General features: G+C 49.9%; 1 protein-coding gene across 4 annotated transcripts in view; it reads left to right on the forward strand.

Annotated features, from left to right (window-relative positions):
* The window catches only part of IL1RAP (interleukin 1 receptor accessory protein), a 61,230-nt gene that overhangs the window by 38,836 nt on the left and 3,675 nt on the right, over positions 1–18,719 (forward strand). The window contains exons 8-11 of one of the 4 annotated variants that reach the window (XM_024198643.2): positions 1,737–1,885; positions 5,637–5,786; positions 6,435–6,578; positions 13,162–14,991. In XM_024198643.2, coding sequence (XP_024054411.1) covers positions 1,737–1,885; positions 5,637–5,786; positions 6,435–6,578; positions 13,162–13,529 — 811 coding nt within the window. In that variant the 3' untranslated portion in view covers positions 13,530–14,991. Of the gene's footprint in view, positions 1–1,736; positions 1,886–4,333; positions 4,698–5,636; positions 5,787–6,434; positions 6,579–13,161; positions 14,992–18,719 lie in introns of those variants that run through there. The other 3 variants (XM_024198642.2, XM_024198644.1, XM_024198645.1) reach the window with 3 other exon arrangements.

Consider the following 18,719-nt stretch of genomic DNA (forward strand, 5'->3'; position numbering starts at 1 on the left):
GCCTGTTCAGGTTATGGGCAAGTCTCAAAGTTTAGGAGCCAAGGGTCACTCGTTTCTTAGTGTTAGTCAGATCAAATCCCTTCAGGGTGCAGTGCGGCACCCGTGCGTAGTTATGATACTTAACCACGATCTGCTCATTGTTTGTCACCAAGTTTTCTTTCAAAAGAGACGTCGTTAAGAGACTCCATAAGCTAACGAGAGCTCATCATTGGGAATAGCATCACAAATTGGCTAGTGTGTGCCACTGCCCTCTAAGGAACATAAGAACATGAGAACGGCCGTACTGGGTCAGACAGTCATCATTTTGTTCATAAGACTATTAATAAATATGATGGGTAGTAGAACCAATCCATAATTAGCTTGGGGATGAAACAGAATTAATTTGAAGATGAGCATTATCATCATTAGAATGCCATGTACATAAGACTGCAGGCTTTACTTACAGGATGGGGCACTCTATCCTGGGAAGCAGTGACTCTGAAAAAGATTTGGGGGTCATGGTGGATAATCAGCTGAACTTGAGCTCCCAGTGGGATGCTGTGGCCAAAAGAGCTAATGTGATCCTGGGATGGAGGGCAGGGGGATATAAAGTAGCAAAGCGATTATTTTACATCTATTTGTTGCAGTAATGTGCAGCCACTGCTGGAATCGTGTGTCCAGTTCTGGTGCCCACAATTCAAGAAGGATGTTGATAAATTGCAGAGGGTTCAGAGAAGAGCCAGGAGAATGATTAAAGGATTAGAAAACCTGCCTTACAGTGGTAGACTCAAAGAGCTCCATCTATTGAGTTTAACAAAGAGAAGGTTAAGGGGTGACTTGATGACAGTCTGTCAGTACCTACATGGGAGACAAATATTTAACAATGGGCTCTTCAATCTAGCAGAAAAAGGTAGAACACGATCCAGTGGTTGGAAGTTGAAGCTAGACAAATTCAGACTGGAAATAAGGCATAATGTTTTAACAGCAAGAGTTATTAACCATTGGAACAGGGCTGTGGTGAATTCTCCGTCAATGACAATTTTAAAATCAAGATGGGGTGTTAGTCTAGAAGATCTGCTCTATAAATGATTTGGGGCAAGTTGTCTGACCTGCACTATACAAGAGGTCAGACTCAGTGACCACAACTCTCCCTCCTGGCTCTGGAATTTGTGAATCTATGACTAGGTATTACAGTAGCACATAGGGGTTTCAACCAAGATTGGGGGTCCAGTGTTGTACAGACACATATTGAAGGACAGTCCCTGTTTCAAAAAGAGTTTACAGACTAGTCAGACAAAACCAAGTGGAGAAGAAAGGAAATCTTATTATCCCCATTTTAGAGATGGCTAATTGAGGCACAGAGAGACTAAATGACTTGCCCAGGGTCCCACAGAGAGTTTGTGATGAAGGTGGATACTGAACCCAGATCTCATGAGTGTTTGTCCAGTGCCTTATGGGAAGCCCACCCTTCCCCTCTAAAATGCCCCAGGACACCAGGTAAACAATCATATTTCGCACGCTGGCAATAAGCAAAAGTAATGCCAAGAAAATTAAACGAAACCAGTTCACAGAGCAACCAAAAGGTCAAACCGTTCTGCTGTAAACGTTCCTGTGAAAAATGAAGCAATTCCTAAATATGGGTGTGATTTTGCAAAAAAGAAAAGGCTGAATTGTGTGTGTATGTGTGTATATATATAAAAATCACAAACAGTGCAGCCAGCGTTAGCATGTGCAACCCTTTAACTTTTCTGTTCCAGCGTCGTTACTGACGACCTTGGACACAAGCAGGTCACAAAGACTCTGACCATTCCCAAGGTCACAGCCAAGGACTTGAAGCGTAACTACACCTGTCATGCCAGAAACACCAGAGGGGAGGTTCACCACACGGCCCTGGTGAGAATGAAAGGTAATGGTTTTGCTCAACCCCGGCTTAACGGATGCAGCAAGGCAAAAATCTTAGACGCATGGTCGAATGTGGAAGAAATTTCTTGGGGCAAGATGGGCCTTGGCTGAACGCGGTCATACAAGGGAATAGAGGGAGTAAATATTTCCTGCTCCCTCTGCTCCTGTGTAGCCTTCTTACTGCTACCCAGATTGCACTTCCGGCTATAGGGATGAGAGTGGAGGCTGCATGCCTGATATTCCCCACTGCGCTCAGGTGGGTGTGGAGAAAGATGGGGTGTGAAACCATGGTTCCAATCCCTCTAGGCACCAAGTGGAGCAGGGCCAAAGAGGCTAGTAAGTTGCACCCTGAAAGGAAGGAAGGGACGAACTCTCCCTCAAAGCAAGGGAGAATTCTGTCTGAGTCACGGTTCCTTGTTGGTGCCGCTTCTGGGGTGGCGCAGCGACTTGTCGCCCTTCCACGGGCTGAGCCTAAAGGCTCGATCTAGCCCTCGGGGAGCAGGGGCTCATGGTGTTCTGCCCCGAGGTGTTTTCCAGTTCAGGGGCCGGCACCAGGTTGTTACACTATGTCAGCGGTCAGACCCCTCTCGGAGGTGCCATCCAGTTGTTCTTTAGACATCTGTTATCTCCGTGGTGCATGGACACGGTTCCCATTTATCTCTGTATCGCGGGAGGAGAAGATACATCCTGCAGCCGCCAGATCTGATGGCTTTTCTATGTTCATTTCTGCTGACCAAGCTGGGTCGTGTGGGAAGCTGCGGCCTTTTTTGTACTCTGTCTCTTCTTTTAAAGCTCAAGATCCCGGTCACTGAACTACATAAACCATTCTGCCCTAAATGATGGAAGAATATTTTCCTCCAACCCCGTGCCAAGCGGTACATGCAGTGGGTGCTGTCAGCACAGGATGGGGGAGCTTTTGCTGAGGCGTGGCATTTCTGGACTGTGCACCAGGAAATCAAAAAAAACATGGGCTGATTAGACTTGCCGGTAGAGCTATGCGCTGACCTCCCTTTGGAGTCTAGCAATGGTCACTGTCCCAGGTGCTGTTCAGGCTCTTTTCCCTGCTTTAAACATGCCACCGCTTTGCAAGAGGGTCAGTGGAAACTCACCATGGCATGAGCACACAGGTTCTTCCAACCGAAGCTGTTCACCCCTGTTAAACACAGTATTTTTAGTGTGGGGTGACCCAGGCCCTGTGCATCAGTAGAACAGGCCCGTGAGTCTGGATTTCACTTAAAGAAACAACTTTAGCCAATGTCAGATAACTGCCCTTCACTGGGAAATGCTAATCTGAGCATCCTCTCTGACCCTGGGGCCTCTTTGAAGAGAAAAGACGTTTGTGGTCTCTCATTATGGGTTTCCTGGCAGAGTGTCCCTGAGGCAGGTCACCACCTTACTGCTTCCCCGCCAGTGTGACCGGACAGACAGGAAATGCCTTTTGGACGTTGCTGGTGCTTGAAACCCTTCAAGGTCACGTTCCTTTGAGATGCCCAGAGGGAGACTAAACAGACCTCAGAGCATGAAACACTCCGCACCGTGCTCTGGTTTTGGTTCCTGCCTCGGTCACTGTGGGAGGGTGATCTAGGACTGCCAGGACTGTGGGCAAATTCCAGATAAAAAGTGTAATTCGGAGACATTGACTTCGCAAGCCGACTTTTTCTAGAGCTGTTTCTCTCTTAACCTGAGAGGTATTTTTCCTGTTTCACACACCCGTGTCACAGCAGCCAAAACCCTTTCTTCAGGCATGTCCGCACCAGGTTTCCTTAGCCAGGCAGACATTTCTGTTACCTCACTCACCTCAAGTGGGTGACAGCACTGTACAGAGACTGCCCGGCGGCACCTCAGGAAAGACTGCTGTTTCTAAGAAGCTCCAGACCGGAGTCTGCCCAGTTTAACTTATTTCAAATGCAAGATGCCAAAAAATAGCCTTTTGGCTCCTCATGTTCTACTCTGCTGCCGCCAGGGTTGCTGGGAGTTTAGACATGATTGACTCGAAGGAAGGCTTTCCTCACTAACGACCACTTCGCAGCTATTCTCACCCCCTTTTCTTTATAGAATTGTCCACTCGCGACAATCTTTGTGTGTCTCTTCAGACAGGCGCCCCAGACAGAGCATGCAATTCATCAAGGCCAGAGTTTGGTTAGAGCCATCTATCTATCTGCCCACCTTAGGCTTTTCTCTAGCAGTCATCCCTGTAGTGTCTATGCACTTACTTCTTGTCTCTGGATAGGAAAATGGAGATGCCTGGCAAGCTGACCCTTTGATTAGAAAACACAGCCATCCAGGACCTCACAGAACACTGTTTCTTGGCTGACTGATGCTTGACTGTCTGCAACTGTCTCTCTTTCCCTCCTGTCCACTTTGTCAGACCCCAGGAGAGTTGACTGGAAGCTTCTCTTTCTGTAGACAAGTTACTTATGTCCTCTTTTTTGCTTTCTGCTCCATTCCACAGCAGAGTGCAAGAACCAGCCTGGACCACTGCAGGCTAAAGTCGACTAGCTGCAGACCATCACATCATGTCACTCGCGGCTCAAGCTGGCCAGGACCTAACCTCTCAGTACCATTTGCCTTATAAATGTTAACAAGTGGGCTTGTATTTCTTTTATGTTGGCTATGAAAAAATTTCCCCCTCTCCCTGCCACTGGTTTATATTCATTTCTGGCTCCTGGTTTTATTCTTCTTGGGATTGTCTCTTTCACGGTTCCGTGTATCTCTTGTACTGTTTGCTACCCATGGAGACTTGGTGGATTCGTTCAGTTTGTATATTCTCTTTCTGGTGGTTTGGTTTGTTCGCTAATAAAGCTCATTTATATTCACGAGTTTTGTGATGCTTCTACTTCCTGCTGATGGCTCTCTATCCAAACTGCCGCTGCACACGTCACTTAGTTCGGCTGTGCCCATTAAAAGAGCAGTATTTGCCTAGTGATGCCACACAGTTACCATGTTAATTCCTGTTCTAAGTATGAGGGAAAAACAGGGGCATCTCAGATACTACTGTTAGCAAATGCTGGCTTCATGAGAGAGTCTGTCTTGCTTAGGACAAGTCATCTTACCTCTTTGCAAACATTTCAGTCTTTCCAGTGTTTTCTCAGAGCCTTCCTTCTGGTTCGTGACTAGAAACAGTCGGGGGATGCTACTGACATACTTGTTATCTCTTTGGGACAAGGCACGAGAGGAGCATAAGATGGTGGCCATGAGTTATTCCGCTCCAGGCTGGAGCTGTTGGTTACGGCCTGGCTTTCCCCGTATCCATGCGCCGATCACACCCACTGCACTTGCTACATGCTGTTTCCAAGGCTATGATTGTTCCTGAAAAGGCGGCTTTCACAATCGTACCCTCTAGGGCCAGCTTGAGCCTTTGGGCCCAGCCCAGAGTGAGGGCCATCCTGCGGCAGAAGGGAATTGTAACTCAGAGATTCCTCCCTGGCCTCTGTCTTGCTCCGGGAAGATGCGGGGAGTGACCCATCTTCAGTGTCTGTATGGGGAGCAGAACTGGCCCTTCAGTCATTTTGTCTCCCTTTCAATTACCTCTTTCATGTTGCAACCGCCCAGCCTCCTAAAACTGCCCAGGGCTCGTGTGTGTGTGTGTGTGTGTTTATTTAGGCATTAGCCTTTGATGTCCTGCAGAAACCTCCATTTACAGATGGGCTCACATTGTATTATGCCCTTGGGCTGCCTGTGATCCAGCCATGTGCCCATTAAAATGGAAGACCAGCGTATTCCATGAAAAAAGACCTGTCTGTTTTTAACCCCAGTTCTAGCTCCAAGGTACACCGTGGAACTGGCCTGCGGACTAGGATCCACCGTCTTGCTGGTGGTGATCCTGATCGTCGTCTACCACGTTTATTGGCTCGAAATGGTTCTCTTCTACCGGGCTCACTTTGGAACGGACGAAGCCATTCTAGGTAAGGGTTTCACAGAGTTACAGGGCCTGCTTCTTGCTGCCAGTCCCTTTGGTTCTGGAGATAACTTTGTGTCAGGCCATTTCTACCCCTCCAGAAGCAGGGTATCACTGACCCTAAATATCCTTAACTGTTTTCCCTTTTCGGGGTGAACGGAGTGCTTGCGAGAAGAGCCAGAGGCAGGGTCTAGGAGGGTATCCTTGCAGTAGGTGCGGCATGGCCATGGTAGTGTAAGCTCTCCACACATTGCTTCATGGGACCGTCTCGAGGGACAGGGCTATGTTGTCCGGTCTCTGGCCTCTCTGCTAAGGGTGCGGAAAGAATGGTCTTCTGTCTCGAGCACAGAATCAGGCTTCTTATGTCACTCTGAGCTCATCCCCCAGGCACGCCGCACCGCTATTTCTTCCTATGGAGAACTGGGATGATAGTAGGTCCCTGGCTGGAATGGCGGGTTTGCTGCTGATCCCGTGAATGTGTGCCAGGTGCTTTGAGTCCGGCCGAGGCTGGAGAAGCACAGAGCCTTGTCTGGCGAGATGGCTCGTAGGTACAGGTCCCCGGCGTCTGTAAGACTCGAGAGGCAGCAGGGGAGGCGGGGGCTGAATGGCGGAGGAAGGCACAGGCCGTAGCCAGTAACCGAAGTGTCTCTCTCAGACGGGAAGGAGTATGACATTTACGTGTCCTATGCCCGGAATGCCGAGGAGGAGGAGTTCGTGCTGCTGACCCTGCGTGGAGTCCTGGAGAATGAGTTTGGATACAAGCTGTGTATCTTCGACAGAGACAGCCTCCCCGGGGGAAGTGAGTATGTCCCGGGGGATGCCCGCCGTTCATGCCCTTCCCCTTTAGTAGGTGGGAGGCCATGGTGATTGAGAGGAGGGTGAGAACAACCTGGCCTTTCATGTTACACTTTATTTCAAAGCAACGTCCCCCACGCCCTTAAACATCCCTCGGAGCAGATTCCGGCATCTTGCTTCACGGGGTGTTGCAAACACTTGGAGCCAGCGTGCGGGGCGCTGCCGTGGTCAAATGACAGTGGGTATTTTTCAATGCTCTTTCCAGGAGGAGTGCTGAACTGCGCTCTAAAAGCACCACAAGGCAACCAGACCCCTATCCTTAAATAAAACTTCTGAACTGGCCTGAGGAGGAGAGGATAAAGTTGGGGGGGGGTGGACTGAGGAATAGGGGATTTATTGTACTAGCCCAGATCCGTAATCCATCCAGTGCATTACCACGTCACTGACCCTGGCTAGCACCCGCTGCATCAGAGGAAGGTGCAGTAAACCCTGCTATAGCAGTGATGGGATGACCAGTCCTCAGGGAAAGTTTCCTACTAATCCCCATTAATTAGAGAGTAGCTCATACCCTGGAGCATGTCTATCCTTAGTAAATATCAGCATATTCATAACCCTGAATAGCAAATACTACATTTGTATTTTTGGGGGGCCCACCCATTACTGATGGACAGGGCCAATGGGCTCCACACCCGGGAGTGGCCAAATCCAGGACCCTCCTTGGATCAGTTGTACAAACCTGGGGTTGCAGAAGCAAAGATGCAAGATCAGCCCGTGCTCCAAATGCCCCATCTCCTGGGGAACCCCACATGGCTACAGGGCACAGAGGTGCCAGGACCTCAGTAGGAGGCTAGATAAGGGCCACCGCCACTGAAGTCAATGGAAAGACTGCTCTTGACTTCAGGGGACTTTGGGTGAGGGCCTGGTTGTGTCAGAACGTGTGCTGGTAAAAATCACTAGCTAGGGTGCTCCAAAGTAGAGGCTTGTGCACTCAGTTACCCCAAACCAGGAGTGACTCCGCTGGAGTCATACACCAGTCTGAGCAGCTGCAAGAGATCAGAATCAGACCCTGGGTCCTTTTGCTCTCCTAGTCCCATGCAGAGTCCGTTGACAAGGTGCTTGGGCGCCACCCCTTTGACAGATAAGTAAGCAAAGATGAATCACCAAGTGGGTGACCAGCCAAAGCCACTGGGTGGTTGGTCAATGCAAAGGCTGCACGAAGAGGTGAGCCGTACGCCAGCTTGTTTGTTTTCGCCAATGGTCAGGCTCTGGCAGATGCTCGGAAGGACCAGGCTCCTGCAGCCAGCCCTGGATAGTTCAGTCCAGCAGCTGTTCACTCTCCGTCGTTCCCGTCTGCCTAGCTAAGGCCAGTGGTCAGTAGACGGAGGCCTTGCATCCCACAGGGTGTGAATGCTGAGAGAAAGGGGAAGGAGCGTGGCTCCTCCTTCCTTCCGCCCACTGACAATCCCAGGTGGGAGGAGGCTCATAGATCATAGATCATAGAATATCAAGGTTGGAAGGGACCTCAGGAGGTCATCTAGTCCAACCCCCTGCTCAAAGCAGGACCAATTCCCAGACAGATTTTTGCCCCAGATCCCTAAGTGGCCCCCTCAAGGATTGAACTCACAACCCTGGGTTTAGCAGGCCAATGCTCAAACCACTGAGCTATCCCTCCCCCCACTCAGAAGAACCATTTTTATGTCACCAAACCATGGAGCCACAGAGCAGTTCCCACCAGGTGTTTGCATGGGTGTCACTTGACAGCATCATCTGGCCCTTTACAAAAACTTAGAGATTTACAGCAGGCTCCAATCCTGACTGGGGGCTTTGGGTACCGACTCAAAGTGAAAATAGCAGGTTAGTTCCGCCCCTGCCAAGCACCAGACAGCAGAGGGAGGGTTTGGTGAACACTGATGATTTAAGTTGTTTTGTTTTTTTCTAGGCTAAATCTTCAGGGTTTATTCTACTTCTTAACACAATTTTGAGGCAGCTGTGGGCTAAAAAGTGCAGTTCTGTGCTGCGAAGAGACTCTGTAAACTTGGCCTCTCCTTCCGCAGCAGATCTGCTCCCGGTGCCTGTTAGCAGTCAGATCAGCAAGTTGATATTTTTATGGTTTTCTGCTCCAGTTCACCTTGCAGAGCTGATGCTGCTCTGGGAGAGAGAGGTTCTGTCCCTTCTTGTGCATCAGCAGGATTGATTCATGAAGTTCCAGTCGTGTGTTGGCACAGGTGTCACTGGAAGGCATAGTTTAGCCTACCGTCTCTTTATTGCTGGTGGTGATGTACAAGAAGGAAAGAATCCAGCTTGGCTCTCAGATCCCAGGTAGGGTTTGCAGGGCTGGCAGTTAGACATAAAACGTATTTGCGGGCAGGTAAGTTGGAGTCCCTGAGAGGCGATACACTTGGAACCCCCAATGTCATTTTTGCAGTAAGCTCCAGGTAGAGCAGGTCATTAAGGGTGAGATGTGGCACAAAGCCAGAACTAAGGTCCCATGGCCCCAGAGTAGGAACAATGATGGCAGAAACAGGGTAGGCCTGTGTTGATGGAAGATGAATGGGAGGATCCTCACTCAATGAGGAAGGAAGGAAAGATGGTAACAAAAAACGAAAGTACTTCACTTAGGAAGGAATAATCAACTGCATAAATACCAAATGGGAAACGACTGCCTAGGAAGGAGTATTGCAGAAAAGAATCTGGGGGTTATAGAGGATCACTGACTAAATATGAGTTAACCATGTAACACTGTTGCCAAAAAGTTGAACATCATTCTGGGATGTATTAGCAGGAGTGTTGCAAGCAAAACACGAGAAGTAATTCTTCTGCTCTATTTGGCGCTGATAAGACCTCAACTGGAGTATTGTATCCAGTTCTGGGCACCACACTTCAGGAAAGATGTGGACAAATTGGAGAACATCCAGAGGAGAGTAACAAAAATGATTAAAGGTCTAGAAAACCTGACCTCTGAGGGAGGACTGAAAAAATTGGGTTTGTTTAGCCTGGAGAAGAAAAGACTGAGGGGGGACATGATAACAGACTTCAACAAATACATAAAAGATTGTTATAAAGAGGAGGGTGATAAATTGTTCTCCTTAACCGCTGAGGATAGGACAGGAAGCAATTGGCTTAAATTGCAGCAAGGGAGGTTTAGGTTAGAAATTAGGAAAAAACTTCCTGTCAGGGTGGTTAAGCCCTGGAATAAATTGTCTAGGGAGGTTGTGGAATCTCTGTCATTGGGGGTTCTTAAGATTAGACAAACCCTTGTCAGGGATGATCTAGATAATACTTAGCCCTGCCTCAGTGCACAGAGCTGGACTAGACGACCTCTCGAAGTCCTGTCCAGTCCTACATTACTATAATGAAGCCAAGCACGCATGGGGCAGAATGTTTCAAGAGCAGATTGGCTGGTTGCTTTAGGAAGTGCTTAACTGTTTCCTTTCCTTCTGGTGTTGGTCCCAGATGCCCATTAATTGACTGCTCTCTTCCCTGCCTCGTTATGGTTCACGTCTCTGCTCGTTATGTTCCACAGCTATTTTATATCAGCAGGAAGGACAGCTCTGCGTCTGACCTACAGCTCCACTGTTCTGTTCTGTTCTTGCCTGGCTCTCAAAGGGTGCTGGCTGCTGTGATTCTCTCATAACCCAGCAAATGCACATTTTCCTTGGGAACTAACTATAAATCGTTCTCTGCCTTTCACTCTGGTGTTCTCACCCTGCTTTCTCTCCATGTGCGATATCACCCACTCTGCTTCCTCGGGGACTGGTCCAGTTCAAAACAACAGAGCATCTTTCCTCTCAAAGGGTCCCAAAGCGCTTTCCAACCAGCGTGCACAGGGATTGCTTCATCCGCCTTGTGTGTGGAACCCAGGGGTTGTTTAGCACAGGACATGAGGAATATCTTGTCCATATAAATTGCCTACAGTGAAAAGGGCCATGGGAATTTCAAAGGCCGCTGGTGGTGAGTGTGTGAAGGTGGCATTTCCAGCAGCATGGTGCCCTCGCGCCGTACCAGAACTTCAGTTCAGCGTGACTCAGTGGGACAGTCATCTCTTGAGCTGGCCAAAAGTTATTCACACATTTCGGTACATGATTCAAATTATTTGGTGAATGTTTTTTACTGTTATTCAGCCAGCTCTAACCAGCATCTGCTGACTGGCCAGCACCACTCCCTGCAGCCCCTAGCCAATCCGTGGCACTCTTCCAGCGAAGAGTTGAGACAGCCTTCCTCTCGTTGCCTTGTAAGATCTGGCAGGATCATATCTGAAGGTGGCAGGTCTGCAGGCAGACAGCGGTGTCCTGCCCTCAGGGCAAGCCTGATCCTCTTCCTAAATTCTCTACAGAGAGAGAGAAGCAGCAGGGATCTGATTAAAAAAGATAAAGAGCTAAAGGAAATAAATCTGCCAAGTCCAGCAGTACCGCTCAGCTGGGCACTGTGCTAAGAACTCCGGGGGGGGCAGAGCTTTCAGTCGAGCTCCGCCGTAATGTGGGTAATTGGCAGAGTAGCCGTCGCTTTGTGTCTGAGCGGCTGGGCTCTTCTGCTGCGTGTCCTTGCCCCAAAAGAAAAGCTCCTTGTTTACATCCCCCATGGGGCATGGTGATGTCAGCCACCGCGCATCTGACCACACCCATCGCCAGGCGACTCTGGCCACGCCTCTGCCCTGTTGGAAGAAACGAATCTGGTGCTCGGGTCAAACAAGCGTGGCCCCGAGCTACACCGGCCTCTACGATATGGCTCCAACCTCCCGTGCCGCGCTCCGGAAGCAAAGACCATGAGAGTGCCATGGGGACGTGTGGAACAAGGAGTGCAGAAAAGGGCTCTCCTCACCCTCATGCTCCCTTGCAAAACGCACCGGCCACCTCCTGTGCCAAAGCAAGAGAATGTGCCCGAGAGGTAGTGACGCTCCATGTGTGAGCTCTAGTCCCCACCACACATCTGCCTCTCGCTGCCTCCGGCATGGGCAGTGGAGTGGCTGGCATGGGCGCAGCCCGTCTCTTGGGGTGACCAGGGGAGCCAGATTTGCTAAACATGACTTCCTAGAATGAGAATCCACTAACTCCTGACAGGCCCCAGCGAATTCCTAAAGGAAGTGGGTCACCGGAATCTGCCTGCCATGCTGTGCCTGCAAGCGTACCTCTCTTTCTCTTGCTCTGCAAGCTCACGTCTCTGCTTCTCTCCTGCCTGCCCATATCCCTGTGCTGTCGCTCCCTTCCAACCCGATCTAGGGACCCCTCGCCTTCAAGCCCAACCAGGGGCGCTTCCATACCCATCTGTGTGACGCAGGCTCACAGCAGCTGCCGCCTTCTGGTTAGGTCCCCCAAGTGCCCGTCCCGGCCCACCTGGACAGCGGCGAGGTCATGTTCAGTTGCCGTGCCACATACGGCATTGCTGCTGCTCCCCCATCACACACCGCTGGGCTTCAACTCATCTACTTCTTAGGGAAACGTGACGGGCCCTGAGATAGCTTTGGGCAACTGGTACCTGCCCCAGAGCGTGCACCTGTGTGATAGGGAGAGGATGATGCTGTCCTTGATGACGAAGCAGAGGGAGATGGATTATCCCTCCAGTTCTGCTGGCAGGAGCGAATCAGACACCCTTGGCGGCTCAGTGCCGTTACTTTCTTTTCCATTCTATTTTCTGCCCGTGAACTACAGAAGCAGCCGCTGGGAGATGCGCTTTCAGAAGGACTTTGCATTAGTTTTGTGAAGGTGGCTAAGGCAAATCTGCTCGCTGCTGCTGGAAATCAAAGGCATCCGCTACCGTGTCACTGACTCTCACGGTGTCGCTTTAGAGACCCCACATTAAAAAGCCTGGTGCGGCTGAGGTCCCTGCATCTGGGAACACCGTGGTGGTGCCCTCGGTGCGGTGATGTGGGAGCCAGGCGCAGTAGCTTAATAATCGGTCCAGGAGAGTAGTTAGAACTCAGCAATTCAAAATTAAATTAACCCTCAGAACACCCCTGTGGGTGGATAATTACTATCCCCGTCTCACAGAGGGGGAAACTGAGGCAGGGGAGTGAAATGATTTACCCACAGGCCTGTCTGTGTGACAGCAGGATTAAAACGCAGATGGTCCCGGCTTCTCTTAGATCGCATCTCCCTCTAGCAGAGGTGACAGCATTGACCAGGTGGATGACACCCCGTGACAGCCATGCTTTGCTCCATTAGATTGCGTGGTCTCCTTTTGTGTCCCATTTATAACTGGGATAAATCCAGGCCGTCCCAAAGCAGCCTCGCTGTCCACACGCGGCTGTCCCCCAGCGATCGAGACTATCACTGTAACGTGGCGCAATGGTGTTTACGTGGCACTGGCTCTGAGCGACTGCAGCTACGCTCTGCCCGTGGGGAGCCGGGCCATGTGGCTTGGAGAGAAGGGGTTGGGAGTGGGTAGCGGTTCCTTTGTGGGTCAGAGAAGGCCCAGCTGCTGGGCAGGAGGGGGGTGCTGGCTGCTGGAGCGGAGGCCTGCCTGAAGTGGTTGGGATATCCCCATGCAGTCTCACAGGGGAGCTCGACCTCTCAGGAGGATCTGCTTTGCCGCAGTCGCTCAGCGGCGTATTTGCCGCCGTCACTAACCAGCTCGGTGTCTTTCTCTCCCAGTTGTCACCGACGAAACTCTGAGCTTCATCCAGAAAAGCCGCCGCCTGCTCGTCGTGCTGAGCCCCAACTACGTCCTTCAGGGCACACAAGCCCTTTTGGAGCTCAAAGCCGGGCTGGAGAACATGGTCTCCCAGGGCAGCATCCGGGTCATCCTGGTCCAGTACAAAGCCATCAAGAAGAGCAAGGTGAAGGAGCTGAAGCGGGCCAAGACTGCGCTCACTGTCATTAAGTGGAAAGGCGAGAAGTCCAAGTACCCACGGGGCAGGTTCTGGAAGCAGCTGCAGGTGGAGATGCCACTGAAGAAGAAGACCAGGCGCGCTACCATCAGTGAGCAGGAGCTTTCCAATTCCTCCCTGCGAGATGTTTGATAGAGGAGGGGGTAGCGAGGCTGGGGAGGGGACAAGAACGTGTCCTCTGAGGGTTTACAATGAAGGATTCCGTCGTGAGCATTTCAGAACGGCACCTCCCTACGGCGTTTCAAACTGCCCTGGTCAGAGAAGAGCTCACTGGCCACTGTTTCAAACGTGCCCCCTTTTATTTAGCTGGATAAGACTGATCAGCATTACATCAACTCTCAGGGGCTAAATATTTGCCATCCAGGAGGGGTGCAAGCACCTTTGGGGGAAGGGAGGCGTTTGCATGGGTCAGTGTTCTCACTCTCGGGATCTGACCTGAGCCCTGCCCCTGTATTCTGGGACCTTGATCCCCCCTTTCTCTCCTTATGACCTTTCATCCCTTCTGATTAGTGGCTCGTGGCGGTAGCCACTCCTCATAGAAGCACCGGGCCAGTTTGAACAAAGTCACCAGACTGGCTGTTATGCTTTCAGTAAGGATCCTTGGAGACGGGAGTGTCCACGTTGCTCATTCAGACACTCATGATTTCTGCTTCAGGATGGGACGTACACTACAATACATGTTCACACCTAGCACTCGGCTGGCCCGTACCGTTCCCGGACGTGTTCCCATGGGAACGACTCCCTTCAGGGACTTTACAAATGTGAAGCGATCGTCACAGAAATGTACTTATGTTTTGTTTTGAAGGTACTCTTGTGGTATTTGTTTTACAGCCCTTCTGGCAAAAGCTGGCCCAGCTCAGAAACTCATGGCAGTCTTCTGAGTTTCCAAGCCCCTGTGGTGCCCAATCCTCGGAATCGAGGGGAGTTTCTCCGTTAATACAGTGCCACAGATCCTGCCTTCACATGCACGTGACCCTTATTCGTAGAACAAGCTCAGGGACTTCACAAGGGTTGCAGACGGCTCCGCTTTACTGCTGAAGAGCAGCGTCCCTGTTCAACCTATGCTGCTGGGCATTGGAAAACACTGTGGAAGGAGTTAAAGGAGACATTTTGTTTCAAAACCCAAACCCAAACCACCTCTCTCCAAGTTCTGCCCACATCTACATGCCCTTGGTGCGTGAGTCAACCAGCACATCTGTTGCTGCCAGGCACGCTTGGGGTGGCACTTCGGAGAGCTCACATTCCACTGGGATGTCTGCACTTACTGCTCTCCCGGCCCAGAAGTGCAGCAGCGACAACATTGCTTGTATTTCACCGTATATAACAGGCAGACCTCAGCAGTTCTTGTTGAGACACCAGGGACTGACTCTGCACTAGGGTGACCAGATGTCCCGATTTTATAGGGACAGTCCCGATATTTGGGGGGTTTTCTTATATAGAAGACTATTACCCTCCACCCCCGTCCCCATTATTCACACTTGCTGTCTGGTCACCCTAGTCTGCACATACTTTCCAGATTTTCAGGGAAGGCTGAACGCCCCCTGCACAGATTTTTAAGGAGTATGAAGCAATAAAGCATTTTTATTTATTCTCTTGTCCTGATTTTTGGTTTTGTAGATCCACCCTTTTTAAAACAACCGTTATGGAAGTGTATTTGCCAACCTATGTTTTGTTTCTGAATTCCCACGCTCTGAAGTGAGAAGCACCAAGGACACTAGCAGGGCTGGATGTGCAAGAAGCAGTGCGACGCACAAGGGGAGCGGGTCTGGGCCACGGGCACATGTCTGACCGGTCCTGATAAGTGTCTTTCATGGTCTTAATAGTGCCCGTCGGTGCTGGGCCCCAGTGCACCAGTCCTGCCTGCCTTCCAGCTGTTCCTTCATGCTCTCACCCTGCTCCCCCCGGTGACGTCAGTGGTAAAGCCCCCCTGTCATCAGTGGCAGCAGGGTTAAGCCAGGAGCTTTTGAAAATTCCACTCTGGGCTGCTTTACCCTGGATTAGACAGGAGGCAGCGGCACTGGCTGGAATAGGCAAGGGCTTGGCGTGCTAAGCCACTGTGCTGGAGTGTAAGCCTTTCCCATTGTCAGCTCGCTGGGGCAAGCGTCTGTCTTATTACAGAGCCCAGCATCATTGGGCCTGGCTCTGGCTGGCGCTTTGAGACTCTGCTGTGATCGAAATGTTTAATATTAGAGGACAAATCAGTTCTCAGGGCAGGTCAGCTCTGCCCTGCTTTCCTAGGGAAGGAGGATTGGTTTTTCCATGTGTCTGTAGATTTGTTAATCATTTACTAGTGTCCTAAAATTCTCTGCCTCCCTTGAGGCACCTAGATGTCCTGGTACATGGGGGCATTTTTGCTTTATTCTGGAATTGAGCGTTACTCCTGGCAAATGCATGTACATTGTTTGTGGCTAAGATTGTAACTCTTGGTTGACCTGTAACTCGCCCTGTCACCCGAGTAGCGTCAGGCTATCCGGAGCTGCTCACAAGCTTGAGTACCAGCCTCAGGGCAGATTGTGAAGAAATGGCACAAACCCCAAACTGGTTGTGAGTGCTATACCTAACCATCTATCTAGTGTGAACTCAAGCACTGTGACAGCCTTAACATGCAGTCACAGACAGTCCCCGTGGGCAATCCGATCTATCGTGCCACCTAGGTAAGCTTGTCCTTGTGATACATGGTCCCTTACCCCCCAAAATCACAACAATATTCAGGTTACTCCCAGTCCCAAATGTCCAGTCACTGATCCCAGGTCAGTTGCACCCTATAGCTCACCAAAGCCAACACTTGTAGCCAATCCTATAATAAACAAACAAGATGTATTAAGTAAGGAAAGAAATGAAAGGTTAAAGCAGGTAACATACACACACAAATGGGTTCCGTCTTAGGTTCCGAAGGGGTAATAGAAGTTGCTGTAATATGCAAGTTCTATGTCCTTTAGGACTAACCCCGGCCAACCCCTGGGGAACTCTTGATTAGGCTTAGAAATCTTTGCCCCTAAGAGTTCAAGCCGCACAGAGCTGGGGATTTTTATTCCCTTCCTCCCCGAGTTCAAATTGATGGGATGAGTTTACACGCAGGTCTCCTCTGCTGGGAGGGCGGGGAAAAGGGGCGAATGCAATTAATGGCTTTGTTCTTTGATGTTTCACAATGGCTCATTTGGTTTCAATGGGCCTTCTTGCAGAGCGGGGCAGGGCCTAACCCTTTCTGCAGGAAGCCAGCATTTTACATGAGTTAAAGCTCCTTTCCTGTTTGATGACTTACACAGCTAGAGGTTTACAACGCCAACACTTAATGTGACCTTATAACATGGGCTACAGATGTTAAGCGAGATTAATACATGCAGCATTCTACAAATATTTCATAAAGTGTTAACACATTTTTATAAGTTTAATACCTATTTTAATAATCCTACCCCACAGCTGAGCCAGACAGGTTTCCAGCTCTGCATTCATCAGCGTTCAGTTGGGACCTAGGGGCCTTGGCATGAGCTGGCACCTGGTCTGCCAGCATCACAGCCCTGTGATGCCCATTGGTGAGACCGGGATGCACATTGTGGAGCCATTGTTAAAAAGAAACAGCTGGAATCTGTGCACTGTCCATCCAACTGGACAGGAATAGTTGTGCTGTGCTGGAGATACAGCCAAGGTCCCATTCCCGCAAAGCCTTTACGCACATACTTAGTTTTAAGCAAATGAATAGTCCTGGTGACTCCAAGTCCCAAGTGGCTTCCTGGAAGTCAACAGAACTGCTCATTTGCTTAGGATAAAGCAGGTATTTTGCTGTGCTGGGGCCGTCATCCACCGCTGGCTCTGCAGGAGGCAGTGTGGTTTCCTGCTGTCGTAAACTCCGTCTCCATGTTTTCACTTGTGATATAACCAGCACCTCACAGTTTATAAAACTTTGTAAAGCCAGGATTAACCTGTAATCAGGGCCGGCTCCAGGCACCAGCCCAGCAAGCAGGTGCTTGGGGCGGCACGTCGGGCTGTTCGGCGGCAATTCGGAGGCGGGTCCCTCTCGGAGGGAAGCACCTGCCACCGAATTACTGCCGAAGAAGAAAGCGGCGCGGTGGAGCTGCCGCCGGAGTGCCACCGATCGCAACTGCGGCTTTTTTTTTTCCCCGCCGCTTGGGGCGGCAAAAACCCTGGAGCCGGTCCTGCCTGTAACGTGCATCGTTTTGTCCCATTTTTTCCTGCTGGGGCTTTGGAAACATTATGCATCTCCTTGCTATAAACGTAGGCAGAGTTATCTTCAAGCACCTCTGACATCTGCATGCAGGATGGGAGGCCCCACATCACACTCCAAACACTTTTTGTTGTATTCTAAGTTGATTTAAAAAACAGCCTGCATGCATGAAATCTGAATGTCCCCATATCTCCCAGACATTAGCATCTTGCATCTCACCGCTGGCTTAGGTACCAGGAGATCCTTTGTTAATAGGGTGGGAGAGATTTATCTTAGGAAAGAAATCCCTGTGTTTAATTTTACTTGTCTGATTTAAAAAGTTTAAAACAAAAATAATGGACCAGATCCTCCTCTGGTGTAAGTCAGCGTAACTCCATCAACATCAATGATTCAAGATGCTTGTGCCCATTCCCCGACAGGATTACCAAGAGGCAGGCAATCTCCATCAATTCAATGAAGAATAAAAGCATGCAAGTTACCATTGACTGCAATGAGAGCTGTTAGGCCAGCGTTTGGCTTTTTGAATGTCTCATGCGTAGGGCAGATGCTGGGGCCCGTCCCAAATAAGCCTATCCACTTATTTATGAATGGCATTTGGTTCCCAGTGCAGGATTTTAGCACAGCTCGTACCTTTAATTTGGTGCGTTCATCTGACTCCGTGCTGTAACGTTACATTAGTCAATAGATAGCTAAATGTAAAGTCCTTCATTTTATCTCACTGCGGAGGAGGACCGGTGAAGGACATAAATCCACACCGTGTAGAGGTCAAGCATAGGAGTTTATTACACACAGCGCTGGCGGAGGGTCACCTGGCTTATTAGGCTCAGAGACACTATCAATCAATTGATTACAATGGAATATATAGATTTTCCATGGGCGGGGGAAAGTGACGGGGTAGGCAGTTCCACACCCCGGGATAGGTTTTGCAGCAAGACAAGATAGCACATTAGCCAATGGTTAAAAGGTTACATAATGTCTCCGCCCATGGTCTCAAGTTAGCAAGTTAACATTTAATTAGTATTTTGATAAAATGTTATTAGTATAAAATATATATGTTGAATTCTGATTTGGGGTCCATAGGAATGGAGCAACTCCTTTGATTGTCCAACAGGTACATTCCTAGGGGTTAAAGCAAAGAA

Source organism: Terrapene carolina, unplaced genomic scaffold (genome assembly GCF_002925995.2).
Source record: "Terrapene carolina triunguis isolate 2854851 unplaced genomic scaffold, T_m_triunguis-2.0 Scaffold88, whole genome shotgun sequence".
Taxonomy (NCBI): Eukaryota; Metazoa; Chordata; order Testudines; family Emydidae; genus Terrapene; species Terrapene triunguis.